General features: G+C 49.7%; 1 protein-coding gene across 19 annotated transcripts in view; it reads left to right on the plus strand.

Moving 5' to 3' along the window:
- The window catches only part of STARD9 (StAR related lipid transfer domain containing 9), a 135,884-nt gene that overhangs the window by 89,013 nt on the left and 33,509 nt on the right, over nt 1-13,362 (plus strand). For 10 of the 19 annotated variants that reach the window (XM_051822022.3, XM_051822025.3, XM_089310158.1 and 7 more), the window contains 6 exons: nt 4,676-4,727; nt 5,704-5,841; nt 6,438-6,532; nt 6,657-6,760; nt 11,947-12,137; nt 12,613-13,045. In XM_051822022.3, coding sequence (XP_051677982.2) covers nt 4,676-4,727; nt 5,704-5,841; nt 6,438-6,532; nt 6,657-6,760; nt 11,947-12,137; nt 12,613-13,045 — 1,013 coding nt within the window. The remainder of the gene's footprint in view (nt 1-4,675; nt 4,728-5,703; nt 5,842-6,437; nt 6,533-6,656; nt 6,761-11,946; nt 12,138-12,612; nt 13,046-13,362) is intronic. The other 9 variants (XM_089310156.1, XM_051822030.3, XM_089310162.1 and 6 more) reach the window with 3 other exon arrangements.

The raw sequence follows: 13,362 nt of genomic DNA on the forward strand, positions 1-13,362 counted from the left end.
CTGCAGGGATCACGGATGGAGGAGCCAGGGCAGCAGCCATGTTTCCATGAATTGGAGTAGATGCCACGAGTTTGCTGTCAGAAAACTGGTCTAGTTGACAAATTGTGATCCATTCTGCTTTTGTATTAAGCAGAAGACTGGAAATCAGAGCAGTCATGTTTTCCAACTGCTGTTGCTCTTACATAGCTTCTGTCCTCTGTGCCTCAATTCCCTCATTTTAAAGTAAGGATGATATTTCTCATACTTTTTTTTCTGGCTTCCTGAAGCACAAGGGTGCAGTCATGGAGAGTGAAATCCTAACTTCAGGACACAGCAGTGCTTCTAACAGTGCAAGTACTGCTCAGATTCTGAAGGGAGAATTCAAGAGTTAAGAATTCTGATACGTCCTCAACTTCATTTAGCCCACAAGTTAATCTTAAAAATGCACCTCTCGGCCACCGCTGTGGCTCAATACGCTAATCCTCCACCTTGCGGTGCCGGCACACCGGGTTCTAGTCCCGGTTGGGGCACCGGATTCTGTCCTGGTGCCCCTCTTCCAGGCCAGCTCTCTGCTGTGGCCAGGGAGTGCAGTGGAGGATGGCCCAAGTGCTTGGGTCCTGCACCCGCATGGGAGACCAGGAGAAGCATCTGGCTCCTGCCTTCGGATCAGTGCAGTGCACCGGCCACGGTGGCCATTGGAGGGTGAACCAACGGAAGGAAGACCTTTCTCCCTGTCTGTCTCTCTCACTGTCCACTCTGCCTGTCAAAAATAAAAAAAAATTTAAAAAATGCACCTCTCACTTTTTCATTGCTACATTTACCTGCAAAAGAAGAGAGAGAAAGTAGATAAAGCTTACAGCATGAAGGAGGAGACAAAGAGTTGAAGTGGTGGTGGGGTGGAGGGATGACACATTCCATTTAAAAAACGGAATGGAGTTAAGGCCCTCAACTGGCTTTTTGTTACCTGGAAGCCAAGCCATCACTTCCAAATGAAGCAGCTTTGGGAGTTGGTGGCCCATGGTAGATAGCCCCATATCCTGTCATCAGATGTGCCCGGCCACGGAGGACAGTTCCTGTGGAGGGCAGAACATGCTTCACGTGGCCAACATCCCAGGGCTCACAGAAAACCCAATTTCCACGATCATAATTGTCCCCAGCTGATGTTTAAAAAGAACAGAAAGTTTGTGGGGAGTATGTAACACTGCTGTTATCCCTGGAGAAATTAGACACCTACTGCTACAGTGCAGAAGTTAGACATCAGCAGAGCTCATCCGTGTTCGTAGAATAAGCCCTTGGGGAACTTGTCAGAGACTGCGCCTCTCAGGAAGTTAAAGGAGCTTATTTGCTGGTACACTGGGCACAAATTATCTCAAATGAAATGCCTTGGGCAGAAGTGGCTGTCTGCTTTTACCTTAGCAACAAATTTGAATACCAAAAATATTCTTCCAAATTAAAAATCACAGGATGGAGTTGGGGGTCAGAAAGATACCAGGTTGATGGCAATGGTCAGTATTTGGGTAGAACTGATCTGAGTTGTTCATTGGCTGTAGGGTGGGCAGGTGAACCTAGAAGTCAAGCAGTAGACAAGTAGGGCAGCGCCAGCAGGTTAACAGCAGGACTGTTAGACTGAGCCAGGTGCTTGGAGCAAAGGGGTGACCTCGTCACACTACAGGAAGGCTGACTTTGCTTAGGCAGTGCACAGGGAGGGTTTTGTTCCCTCCTTGTGTCATTTCCAGTAGGCTTGACTGATGAAGTTTTAGCCCAGTTCTTAGCCAGGCATTCCTGTATTTTATGTATCTTAAAGAAAAGTTTGTGGGGCTGGCGCTGTGGCATAGTGGGTAAAGCTGATGCCTGCAGTGCCAGCACCCTAAATGGACACCATTTCGAGTCCCGGCTGTTCCACTTCTGATCTAGCTCTCTGTTATGGCCTGGGAAAGCTGTGGAAGATGGCCCAAGTGCTTGGGCCCCTGTACCCATGTGGGAGAGCCAGAAGAAGCTCCTGGCTCTGGCTGTTGTGGCCATTTTTGGTATCAACCAGCAGATGGAACACTTCTATGTCTCTGCTTCTGCCTCTCTGTAACCCTGCCTTTCAAATAAATAAATCTTAAAAAACAATTTTTTAGGATGGCCCAGGTGCTTGGGCCCTGCACCCCGTGGGAGACCAGCAAAAGCACCTGGCTCCTGGCTCCTACCATCGGATCAGCGCGGTGCGCCGGCCGCAGCGTGCCGGCCGCGGCGGCCATTGGAGGGTGAACCAACGGCAAAGGAAGACCTTTCTCTCTGTCTCTCTCTCTCACTGTCCACTCTGCCTGTCAAAAAAAAAAAAAAAAACAATTTGTTTATTTGGAATACAGATCTAAAAAGGAGGGGAGGGGGTAGGAGAAAGCGAGAGAGTGCTTTCATCCTCTGGTTCACTCTCCAAATGCCTACAACAGTTAGGCTGGGCCAGGCTGAAGCCAGGAGGCAGGAACTCCATCTGGGTTTCCCACATGAGTGACAAGAACCCAAATACTGGGCTGTCATATGTTGTCTTCCCAGATACTTTAGCTGGGAACTGGTTCTGAAACGCAGGAGCCAGGATTTGAAGGTCCCAAGCAGTGTCTTTTTTTTTTTGGACAGGCAGAGTGGACAGTGAGAGAGAGAGACAGAGAGAAAGGTCTTGCTTTGCCATTGGTTCACCCTCCAATGGCCGCCGCGGCCGCTGCGGCTGGTGCACTGTGGCTGGTGCACCGCGCTGATCCGATGGCAGGAGCCAGGTGCCTCCCTTGGTCTCCCATGGGGTGCAGGGTCCAAGCACTTGGGCCATCCTCCACTGCACTCCTGGGCCACAGCAGAGAGCTGGCCTGGAAGAGGGGCAACTGGGACAGAATCCGACGCCCCGACCGGGACTAGAACTCGGTGTGCTGGCGCCGCAAGGTGGAGGATTAGCCTAGTGAGCCGCAGCGCCAGCCTCCCAAGCAGTGTCTTAACCTGCTGCCCTGCAATGCCTGCCCCTCTCTGTATTTTTATTTACTTTGCGAACTTGGACCTTTTTTCTGGCAGTACCCTGGAAGCTATTTTCCTGTGGCTCACCTTGAAAATTCCCTTGATTAGGAAAGGGGCAGAGGGAAGTTTGGGAAAAACAGAGGTTACTGATTCCCTAGATCTCACCTTGAGAATGGCTTCTGTGCCACTAACTCTCCTTGCATAAGGGGCGCAGTAGGCAGCTAATACAGGCACAAGCTCAGCTCCTTGTGATCTGAGAGGCCATCACTTTGGCTGGTAGTTTCTGCTCTGTAAATACAGGAGTTGTGTTATGCTGTGGCCTTTATCCTTTTGTAAGGAATGTTCCTTATCATCAGGGCTGCTCCTGAACCCACTTTACAGGTTTTGACCTCCTACCCTTGGACTGCCCTCTGATTCGGTTTCACTGCATAATGGAGGCTGCATCCATTGATGCTTACTGGTTCTCATGGATCCGGCTTCAGCACAGAAGGCTGGGCTCTGCCTGTCGGTTTGCATGCAGGCAGGAGGGTTAGAGGGAGACTGTAGGCAGTAAGACCGCAGCCTCGTCTGTTACTAACCAGGATTCTTCCTTCTCACAAGCTATTTTTGGGGCAGTTAAGGGATCTCCCTCTATAGGGGAACTGTAGTCACTCTGAACACATATCAGTTACTGCAGAAGTGGTATGGTGAGGTTGGAAAAATATGAGCTTAGGACCTAGGAAGTTTAACTTCTAGTAATAAGTCTCCTGATTAGTAAGCAAATTTCTTGGGCAGTTTTTCCTCTATTAGCTTCAAATTCCTGGTGTAAGAAGACAGTGATGTCTATTTTTTATAGAAAGCTTTTATTTGATAAATATAAATTTCATAGGTACAACTTTTGGATTATAGTGGTTCTTCCCCCCATACGCGCCCTCCCACCCCTAGGTGTCTACATTTGAGTGGCTAAGGGATTAATTAGCATGTCTATAAAGCACTCAGATTGGTTATTTACCGAATGATAAAGATAGATCTGGAACAGAGCATCTCTGTTGCCATGCTGCCACTTGACCCACACAGAGCTTTATGATCTGAAGCAGATTTAGTATCATCTGGGGACCAGAAGGCCTTGTGCTCTGCTAATCTAGTGATGCATTTACGCTAACTACAGTTTCCTTCTCCTCTCTCATACTCTTCTAGTTCTTTTGATTCTCAAAGTGCTTTTGTCCTATATATACTTTGCCCTTCTTAGGATCTGGTATTATTAAACTTCATCTGTGGACTGAAAAGGTAAAAATTCTGTTTCTATAAATCCTCATAAAATATTTGTCTATTTGAGACTTACTGGATTAAACTTGCCCACACTAATCTTAGCCCCTTGGGGAAAAGCTGTATTTGTGTGATAACTTCTTCAGGTTGGGCTTTGTAAACAGCTGGCGCTGCTTTGTGTGTGTGTGTATGTATACATATATTTGCGTGTGTGTATACATACATACATGTGTATACATGTATATACACATATGGTTTTTGTTCTGTCTCTTGTCAGAGGCTTCCTGGGCTGTAGAGGGTCAGGTCAGCTTGGACAAGAGTTAGGCAGTGGTACAGAAAAGGGGCTGGGATGGTAATGGGAAGGTAGTGCTAATAGTCACATGTGGAAAAGCACTGTTCCTTTTTATTCTCATTAAAATGCCGTTCTGTTTTTTTGTTTTTTGTTTGTTTGTTTGTTTATTTTTAGGAAGGGACAACAAAAATTGGAAGGATTGACTCAGATCAGGAACAGGACATTGGTAAGTGATGGACCATGAGGATCTGACAGTGTGGTAGATACTGGTCCCTGAAATGTTTCTTTTTCTTTTTTGAAGATTTATTGCTGGCACCGCGGCTCACTAGGCTAATCCTCCATGTGTGGCGCTGGCACACCGGGTTCTAGTCCCGGTTGGGGCGCCGGATTCTGTCCCAGTTGCTCCTCTTCCAGTCCAGCTCTCTGCTGTGGCCCGGGAGTGCAGTGGAGGATGGCCCAAGTGTTTGGGCCCTGCACCCGCACGGGAGACCAGGAGAAGCACCTGGCTCCTGGCTTCAGATCAGTGTGGTGCGCCGGCCTCAGTAGCCATTTGGGGGGTGAACCAACGGAAGGAAGACCTTTCTCACTGTCTGTCTCTCTCACTGTCTAACTCTGCCTATCAAAAAATTTTTATTTTATTTATTTTTTATTTATTCTTTTTTAAAGATTTATTTTATTTGAAAAACAGAGTTACAGAGAGAGGTAGAGACGGAGAAAGAGGTCTTCCATCCACTGGCTCACTCCCCAGATGGCCGCAACGGCTGGAGCTGTGCCGATCTGAAGCCAGGAGTCAGGAGCTTCTTCCAGGTCTCCCACGTGGGAGCAGGGGCCCAAGGACTTGGGCCATCTTCTACTGTTATCCCAGGCCATAGCAGAGAGCTGGGTCAGAAGAGGGGCAGCCGGGACTAGAACTGGCACCCATATGGGATGCCGGCGCTTCAGGCCAGAGCTTTAACCTGCTGCACCACAGCGCCGGCCCCGAAATGTTTCTTGAGAGCAGTCTGATGGTGCTCTGAGAAGAAGGGACTCTCTGAAGTATTAAGGGTTTGCTTTCCTTTCTGCTGCTGGGCTTTGGGTCTGGGACATGATAGGAGGAGACCCAGATGTTGAGGGGATTTCTGAATTCTGATCTCATCGAAAGAATGGAGGGGGTGTTTCGCTGGATTGTCCCCACACCCAAGTGACCACCACGTCTTCTGTAGTCCTACAGGGTCAGTGGATCGAGAGAGATCATTGTACTATCACCAGTGCCTGTGGGGTAGTCGTTCTCCGGCCTGTCCAGGGGGCCCGCTGCACAGTCAATGGCCGGGAGGTCACTGCCTCCTGTCGTCTGACTCAAGGTAGGACTTTATGAACAGTGCTGTGTATGCCAGGATGAATCGTGGGCCAGTTCCAATGATCATCTTCCCATTAACAGATCCCAATTTCAGGGTCCCGGAGTGGAGAATAACTCCCTCAAGTTTGTTCTTGTGTATGTTAGCTCTGTGGCCTTGGAAAAGTCCCTGAGCCTCAGTTTCCTCACCTGTAAAATGGGTATAATAGGATCATTATGCGGATTGAATGAATCTTATCCATGTAAGAGTTTAACAATATTCCTGGCACTTAGTAAAGACACGTTACCATTACTACTACCACTATCACTACTATTCTCCATCAATTCAAATTCTGTCTGTTAGTTGAGACTGACCTTAAATTTTGCATCTCCCATGAAGCTTCTGTTCTACCTGGAACTCACTTTGCTTTTCTTCAAAGTGCTAGAGCTTTTCTTATTTTATTGATTCAATATCTATAGCGTGAATTACATAATTAATACATATCAACTCGGCTGAGTTGTAAACTTGACAGCATGACTTTGTCTCACAGGAGAATGCCCTGCGCTTGTATGTTCTCCAAGCTTGATCTGCTGGTTACATTCCCATTTGTCTCTGTGCCACAGGAGCTGTCATAACGCTGGGAAAAGCCCTGAAGTTCCGATTCAACCACCCAGCAGAAGCCGCTGTCCTGAGGCAGCGCCGGCAGGTCAGCGCAGCTGTGAGTTCCAGGTTGCTGCTGGCCTTCCTCTTCCTCCTCTGTGGGAGAGAAGCTTGAGCCTTGTCTGGTTCTGTTGGGCCGGGAATGCTGACCGCAGTCTTCTGGGCCTTCTTCCTTGGTGCAGGTCGGAGAGCCTGTGGGTGGCAGCGACTCTTTGGAATGGCTGGACTTGGATGGAGATGCCACTGCCTCCCGGCTGGGTCTCTGCCCTTTGCTTTGGAAGCAAAGGTGAGAAGTGGTTGTTCATGCTCAGGTGCACCTACTGGAGGTGCTTATTAATCTGTTAGGACGTGGGACAGAGTGGTGATTAGTGCAGTAGCCACGGACTGAGTGAGCCCTGGTCTGGAACAAGCTGGGCAGGGGCTTGGAAGAGGCTGGACCAGCTGCTGAGCTTGCGGTTGGCCCAGCAGTGGTCTCGCCCCTTGTTCGTTCCCTCTTTGGTTTTTCAGCTCTCTTCATTACTGAAAGAGGTGTGTCACTTGACATTCCTGCGGTCACTTTGTGGACAGGATCTAACTGTGAAGTATTTATTTGCAGATAGCTGCTCCTAATTGAACTCCCTGTATGCCTGTTTAAATTCTGGCCCACCTAAGTGGGAGCTTTTAGTGTATGTCACTTAGCTTCCAGAAATGGCGGCCTCCTCTATGTTTTTAAAGATGGTGTGATTCAGAATTCTTCTTCTCTGATACCAAGAATCCAGAACTATGTATAAGAGGGGTAGGAGCTATAAAAGCAAAATGAAAATGTCTTGGGGTTCTACCCTCTAGTGTCCACTTTATCTGCATTGACTGTGCGACGTTGAAGTAGAGTTTAACTGTGATTGATGGTAACTGTTTTTCTACTTCACATTGTATTTCATCCATTTTTCTTCCCAGACCTCAATGCCTGTGAGTTTGGTACTGGGACTTTCTCTGTTCCTGTAACTAAAAGTGCCTGAGGGGTTTCCTGTAGAAAAATCGTGTGACACCTGTGAGATCACTGTTGTCACCTTGAACACAGGGTTCCCAGTAGGGTTATGGTGGCCTCAGGGCCAGCTGCTCCTTCCTCGAGCCAGTGGCATCTAGTGGCCAGCGAAGGCAGTATTGGGCCCGATGGTGGTGAGGGTTTTGGATACAGAAGCACTGTGTTTCAGGGAACAAGGGCAGGCAGGCCCTCATGGGGGAGCTGCTGAGAGCAGGTGATCCCGGCGGTACGTGCCTGAGAGCCACAGCGTGAGAGGTGACCCGGAGTCAGTGTCGCAGTGGGGTTCAGAACTGCGTCCGTCCGGCACTCTTGTTTTGTCAGAGTGGCCCTCCCTTTTTTGTAGTGAAGTCACAAAGGGAGGTCTTGTTTAGGTAGAGTTTCTGTTGAGAAGACACATCAAAGATCTGTTTTTCCCAGGGTTCAGAGGTTTCCAGAGAACAGCGCTGTAGCTTAAAGAGCCGTGGATGTGGAAGAGACATTGGAGTTGGACAAAACTGGCTCATACCTTGGCTCTACCACATAAAAGTCAGCAAGTCATTGAACCTCTGGCCCTGTTGCCTCTCCTTGAAAGGAATGCATTGCCTTCTCTTTCCCAGGAACCCTAATGCTAAGGATTGAAGGAGCGCGTGTAGATGTACACAGCTGACAGACCTCACAGCCTCTACTGCTGGGAGGCCCTGAGAGGAGGCCCTGAGGTCGTCTCAACCATCCTTTGCCTTTTGAAAGTCTTCTTCGGACTTTCTAGGCCCATGGGCACTGACGGGGCCTTTCAGAAACACACGGCGTGTGCCTTTTCATCCAGAGAGGCATCCTGTCTGTCTCTGCTATTCCAGATCACCAAGTGCTGGGAGCCTGCAGGCTGCACTGGCCCTGCCCGGTTTCCACAGCCGGCGTCTCTGGGGCAGCCCCTGGTGGAGGTGGTGTGGTATGGGGCTTGAGGCTGTGACTGAGCAAAAGGAACTGGGAGAGGAACACATAAATTCATGTTTTCAGTGAGAGTCCGTCTTGATTTGTGGCTGTTTCTGCCTGAGAGTCCGTCTGTCTGCTCTTGAATGGGCTTGGCTACAAAGCCTCCCTGTTCCTAGGCCTTCTTCACACAAAGCACACAAAGCCAGAGCTGTCACCAGAGGAAATTGGCCATTCCTCCCTCCTGTTCTCCTTGCAACATGATCTAGACCAGAGAGGGTTTGTCCTTGAAATCTGTGTATGTTCTTGGTATTTTCCCCTTTGGAATTTAGAGGGCTTAACCTGGGAGACCATGTTGCTGCTACCACCACCGCCTCCTTGGTAAGCAGTGGCTGCTGCATCTGCAGTGGGGTGCTGTGAGAGGAAGGGGGGGCACAGTGGAATCCTGACCAGCAGGTGACCAAATAGCAGCTGGGGGATATGGGAGCCACTGAAACTGAAGGGCAGTCATCTGATAGAGACAGCGGTCCCTTGGCTGGCAGGTCACTGCAGATTTGCTTTGGTAACATGCCCAGACATGTGGCAGAAGGTTGGTATTTTCTTTTTAACCTACTTTCTGGGAACTTGACAGATACACTTAGCAAAAGAGTTATTCCATCTGACAAGGTATGCAGGCATCTCAGGTGAACATACTGTCTGTAGTGATGGCTCCACACAGCCTCTCCTTGTAGGTCCTGTTACTGCTTTCCCGGGGGAAGGACAGAGAGACTGTCTTCTCGGGAGAAGCAAATTGTTTATCACAGGGTTGGGGAGACAGCCGGAGAAGTAACTGTGTAGTCCCAGGGTATTCAGAAAAAAGATCTCCCTGCTTCTGTGTCTGGTGGTCTATGGATCTTAACTGGGTTTGTTTCAGGCCTTCTGATAGGCTCATTTCTGCCAGCCATTTCTACGATCAGACAAATCTGGGGCAGTAATGCAGGCATGTACATAAAATTAACTGCTTTTTATATTTGTTTGGCATTAGCTGCTTTTCTCTTCCAGTTGTTATCCTTTGCCTTCTGCCTCCCACGTGATAGAGGGTACCTTTCCTCCTTCCGAAAGCTCCCCTGTGTGTACTTGGCCATTTGCCCACAGCAATCAGTGCCAGTCTTCCCCTGAACTACTTGCTCGAGTATCTGGGGCCTGTCCTAGTCCTGGGACACATTGCAGGCCGAATCACTTCTCAGCCTCCTTCCCGGGGGGAAGACTGTGTGTCAGCTCCACACAATCTGTTCCGATCACCTGTCCTTCACTGTCCTAAGGCTGCTTTATGAAATCTTAATTTCTTCCAAGGCAAGGGGGCAAACTTTTTCTGTAAAGCACCCGATGGTATTTTGGGCTTTCTGGGCCTTGTGACCACTCTTGCTCAGCTTTGCTAGTGTGGCATAAAAGCAGCCCTACACAGCACATAGACGAATGGGTATGGCTGTGTCCCAGTAAAACCTTATTTACAAAAACATGCAGCAGGCCAGATTTGACCCCCAGACTGTAGTATCTGCTGAGATACTCTCTGTGAGTTCATTCTGTTCCAAGAAGCAGTGAATCTCCTAAAAGCAGTAAGCCTTTAGAGAACGTGGCTCATTCTGCCTGAACTCTTGTCCCAGGGTTGGATCAAGAAGCCAGCCTCTCCAAACCCTGCAGTCATGATGTCTTGGGAGTGGAGCATGGGCAGCAGGCTGGGGGAAGCTGGCCTGATGCTGGCTGCCTCTTGTTGTAAGCCTCTGTCAGAGTCTGCCTCCTCTCGGCCACTTCCTTTCCATGCCCTCCCTGGAGCATGGCCGCAGTGAACTCCTTTGGCAGGCTGGACGATAGTAATGAAGATACCCTGCAGAAACGGTACTTGAGGTCCTTGCATAGAAGACCACGTGTGACCCCAGGGAGAGGTCAGCAGTTAGGAAGAGGAGGCTGTCAGTGTCCAGAGGAAGCCTCTGGCTCGTCCACAGTCAGGCAGGAACCTGCTGGTCAAGCGTGACTGCGATGTGGAATTCTCTGAACTTTCTATTAAAAAATTCAGGTACAACACAGATGATCAACTCACAACTAATACTATCTCATTTATGTCCACGCTCATTTTCCCTCACTCCTCTCTGCTGGAGCTAAACAAATTCAAGACGTATTTCACCAGTAAGCCCTTCACCGTGTCTCTCTGAAAGGTATGGAGAGTCTAAAATTTTTGAACTCCTTCTTTCACTGAGAACGGCTCTCGAGTGGAGACCAATTCTGCTCGGTCTCCTGTCCCACACACAGGCGTGGTGTGCAAGTAAGTTCTCTGTCTTGTCTGCATCGGCTGCTTCTTACCCCTGGGTCGCAGAGGATTTCTGTGTCAGGGAAGAGCCGCGTGGTAATCACCGAGCACATGAGAGGAGTTTCCATTTGCACGGTGTCTAAAGCTTCCCTTCCTCTCTTCCTCTCAGTATGCCCAGCAGTTACTTGTTTCTTTCTAACCTACCTCTATGTATGTATATACTTATGTATTTATGAGGCAGACAGAGAGAGGGTTCTCATCTGCTGGTCCACTCCCCAAATGCCTGCAGTGGGCCAGGCTGAAGCTGGGAGCCAGGAACTCAGTCCGGGTCTCCCATATGGGTAGCAGGACCAAACCCCTTGAGCTGTCACCTGCTGCCCCTCCGAGTATACATTAGTAGGAACCTAGAATTGGGAGCAGATCCAGCACATGAACCCTGACACCTTGAAATGGGACGCAGGCGTCCCAAGCTCTCTCTCTCTCTCTTTTTTTTTTTTTTTTTTTTTTTGACATGCAGAGTGGATAGTGAGATTGACAGAGAGAAAGGTCTTCCTTTTGCCATTGGTTCACCCTCCAATGGCTGCATGGCTGCCACGGCTGGCGTGCTGCAGCCGGTGCACCATGCTGATCCAAAGGCAGGAGCCAGGTGCTTCTCCTGGTCTCCCATGCGGGTGCAGGGCCCAAGGACTTGGGCCATCCTCCACTGCACTCCCTGGCCACAGCAGAGAGCTGGCCTGGAAGAGGGGCAGCTGGGACAGAATCCAGCGCCCCGACCAGGACTAGAACCCGGTGTGCCGGCGCCGCTAGGTGGAGGATTAGCCTAGTGAGCCGCGGCGCTGACCCCAAGCTGTATCTTAATTGCTAGACCAATGTCTGCCCTTCCAGCTGATTTTTGGCAGATAGTTTTTTGTTTTTGTTGTTTCAAAGACAAAGCTTCTTTATGTAGCCAAAATCTTTTTAAATATCTTGTGAGACATCTACCTTACTTTGCTGGTGATTTTCCTTAATGAAAATGAATGTGTGTTTCTGTTACACCCACAGATCTAAGAATTTGCTAGACCGATGACTGTTTCCCCTCCTGCACTGTGATGTCATGAGCTGCCTGTGACACGATGCTTGTTTGTCCCAAGTTGCCAGAAGTCCAAAGCCTTTTCTGCCTCGTTGAATTCAGGGCTGTCTCAGAGGGACTTAGACGGCCACCGGTTTGTCCTGAGCTTGGTTTTTACTTCCCCGTGGGTAACCCCAGCCCCTTCTGTGACAGGACAGCCTTGGAAGAGCAGTGTAGCGAGGACCACCAGCTGCTGAAGTGCGGAGCGACGTCCCACAGGGCCCAGACTCAGCAGCAGCGGTGTCACGTGGAGAATTTGAGACAACAGATCCTAGCAGGACGGAGGAGAGCTGAGAAGGCACTGGAACTTGGCCAGGCTCACTTCAGCCAGCAGATTAAAGGCGGTAGGTGCTCACCGTTACAGGTGCATGACTGTCTTCGTTTCTTCATTCCATGCTTCCCAGTCTTCCGTATTCTCTTCTATGTTTTCTCTGTGATAAGGCGGAATCTTTGGTATTAGGCATTCTCTCCCTTCTTTGAGAGACTAGAGACTCTTACAAGGAGGCCTGGAAGCAGGAAGAAGGAAGCTTAACTTCCTGATGGCCGCTGGGCATGATGAGCCTCCTGCCCCGCCTCCCTGACACATTTGCCCATGCTGTACTGCCTGCCCGTCATGGGCCTTAGCTGTGCTGAGGCCTGGAGGTGTTCATTTACTCCCCCCTGCAGTAAGGGGGCCCTGCGGCCTTTATCCTGCCATGTCACCCTGGCCAGCCCTTTAATTCCACGCAGGTGTAGCTGTAGCTGGAGGTGCCTGAGTCCAGTCAGCCACAGGCAGCAAAGGAGGTCCTGACCTTTTCCCCTGGTATTTTTGGTTCTTAGGCCAGCAGTGGCTGCTCAGAGAGACCTGGCTGAGTGGCTTGCAGCAGCAGCAGCAAAAAGACCGTGCGTCAGAGAAAGAACGTGAGGCCTCTGTGGCGGATCTTGAAACTCAGTCATCCCCACAGCTCCGAAGCCAGAAGCAGCTCCCGCGGAAACACGCTCTTCGGGCCACAAAGTGGAACATTCGGCGAAGAAAAATCCCATTGCAGCTGGAGAAGGTCATCAAGAAACAAAGGCTTCTGGAGGCCCAGCGGAGACCGGAGCAACTCCGGGCACTGTGCCGGCTCCAGGATGACGGCACCCAGGAGCCCTCGTGCCAGATCCCCAGGTCTGATGCCACAGTCCCTGGGCCTCAACGTAGAAACAAACCAGCAAGTTGCAGTGTTTTGAGCCTACGAAAGCTCTGCAGCCAGCGTTTACCTCAGCTTCCCAGGTACAGCCAGTGGTTGTCACCTGGATGCACTTGGCTGACGGTTGTGGCCTTGTCACACATAACAAACAATATGGTGTTTATTATTCCTCAGTTTGCCCAGTTCGTGAAATGGGAAGATGTTTGCGCCTCTCTTCCTCATAACCTTTTCTCCCCTTCTATGTTTTCTTCTTTCTCTGTATATGCTTTCAGATTCAGGCTTCTCTGTTCTCCCTCAGAGTAGCAGCTCTTGTGCTCTGTTGCTATCTTGAAGGGTAAGGATCTCAACCTCATTTTTAAGTCTCTTAAACCCTGACTGTCCACATCAGGCCGGAAATCAG

Source organism: Oryctolagus cuniculus, chromosome 12, assembly GCF_051225735.1.
Source record: "Oryctolagus cuniculus isolate XC-2025 breed Fujian yellow rabbit chromosome 12, ASM5122573v1, whole genome shotgun sequence".
NCBI lineage: Eukaryota > Metazoa > Chordata > Mammalia > Lagomorpha > Leporidae > Oryctolagus > Oryctolagus cuniculus.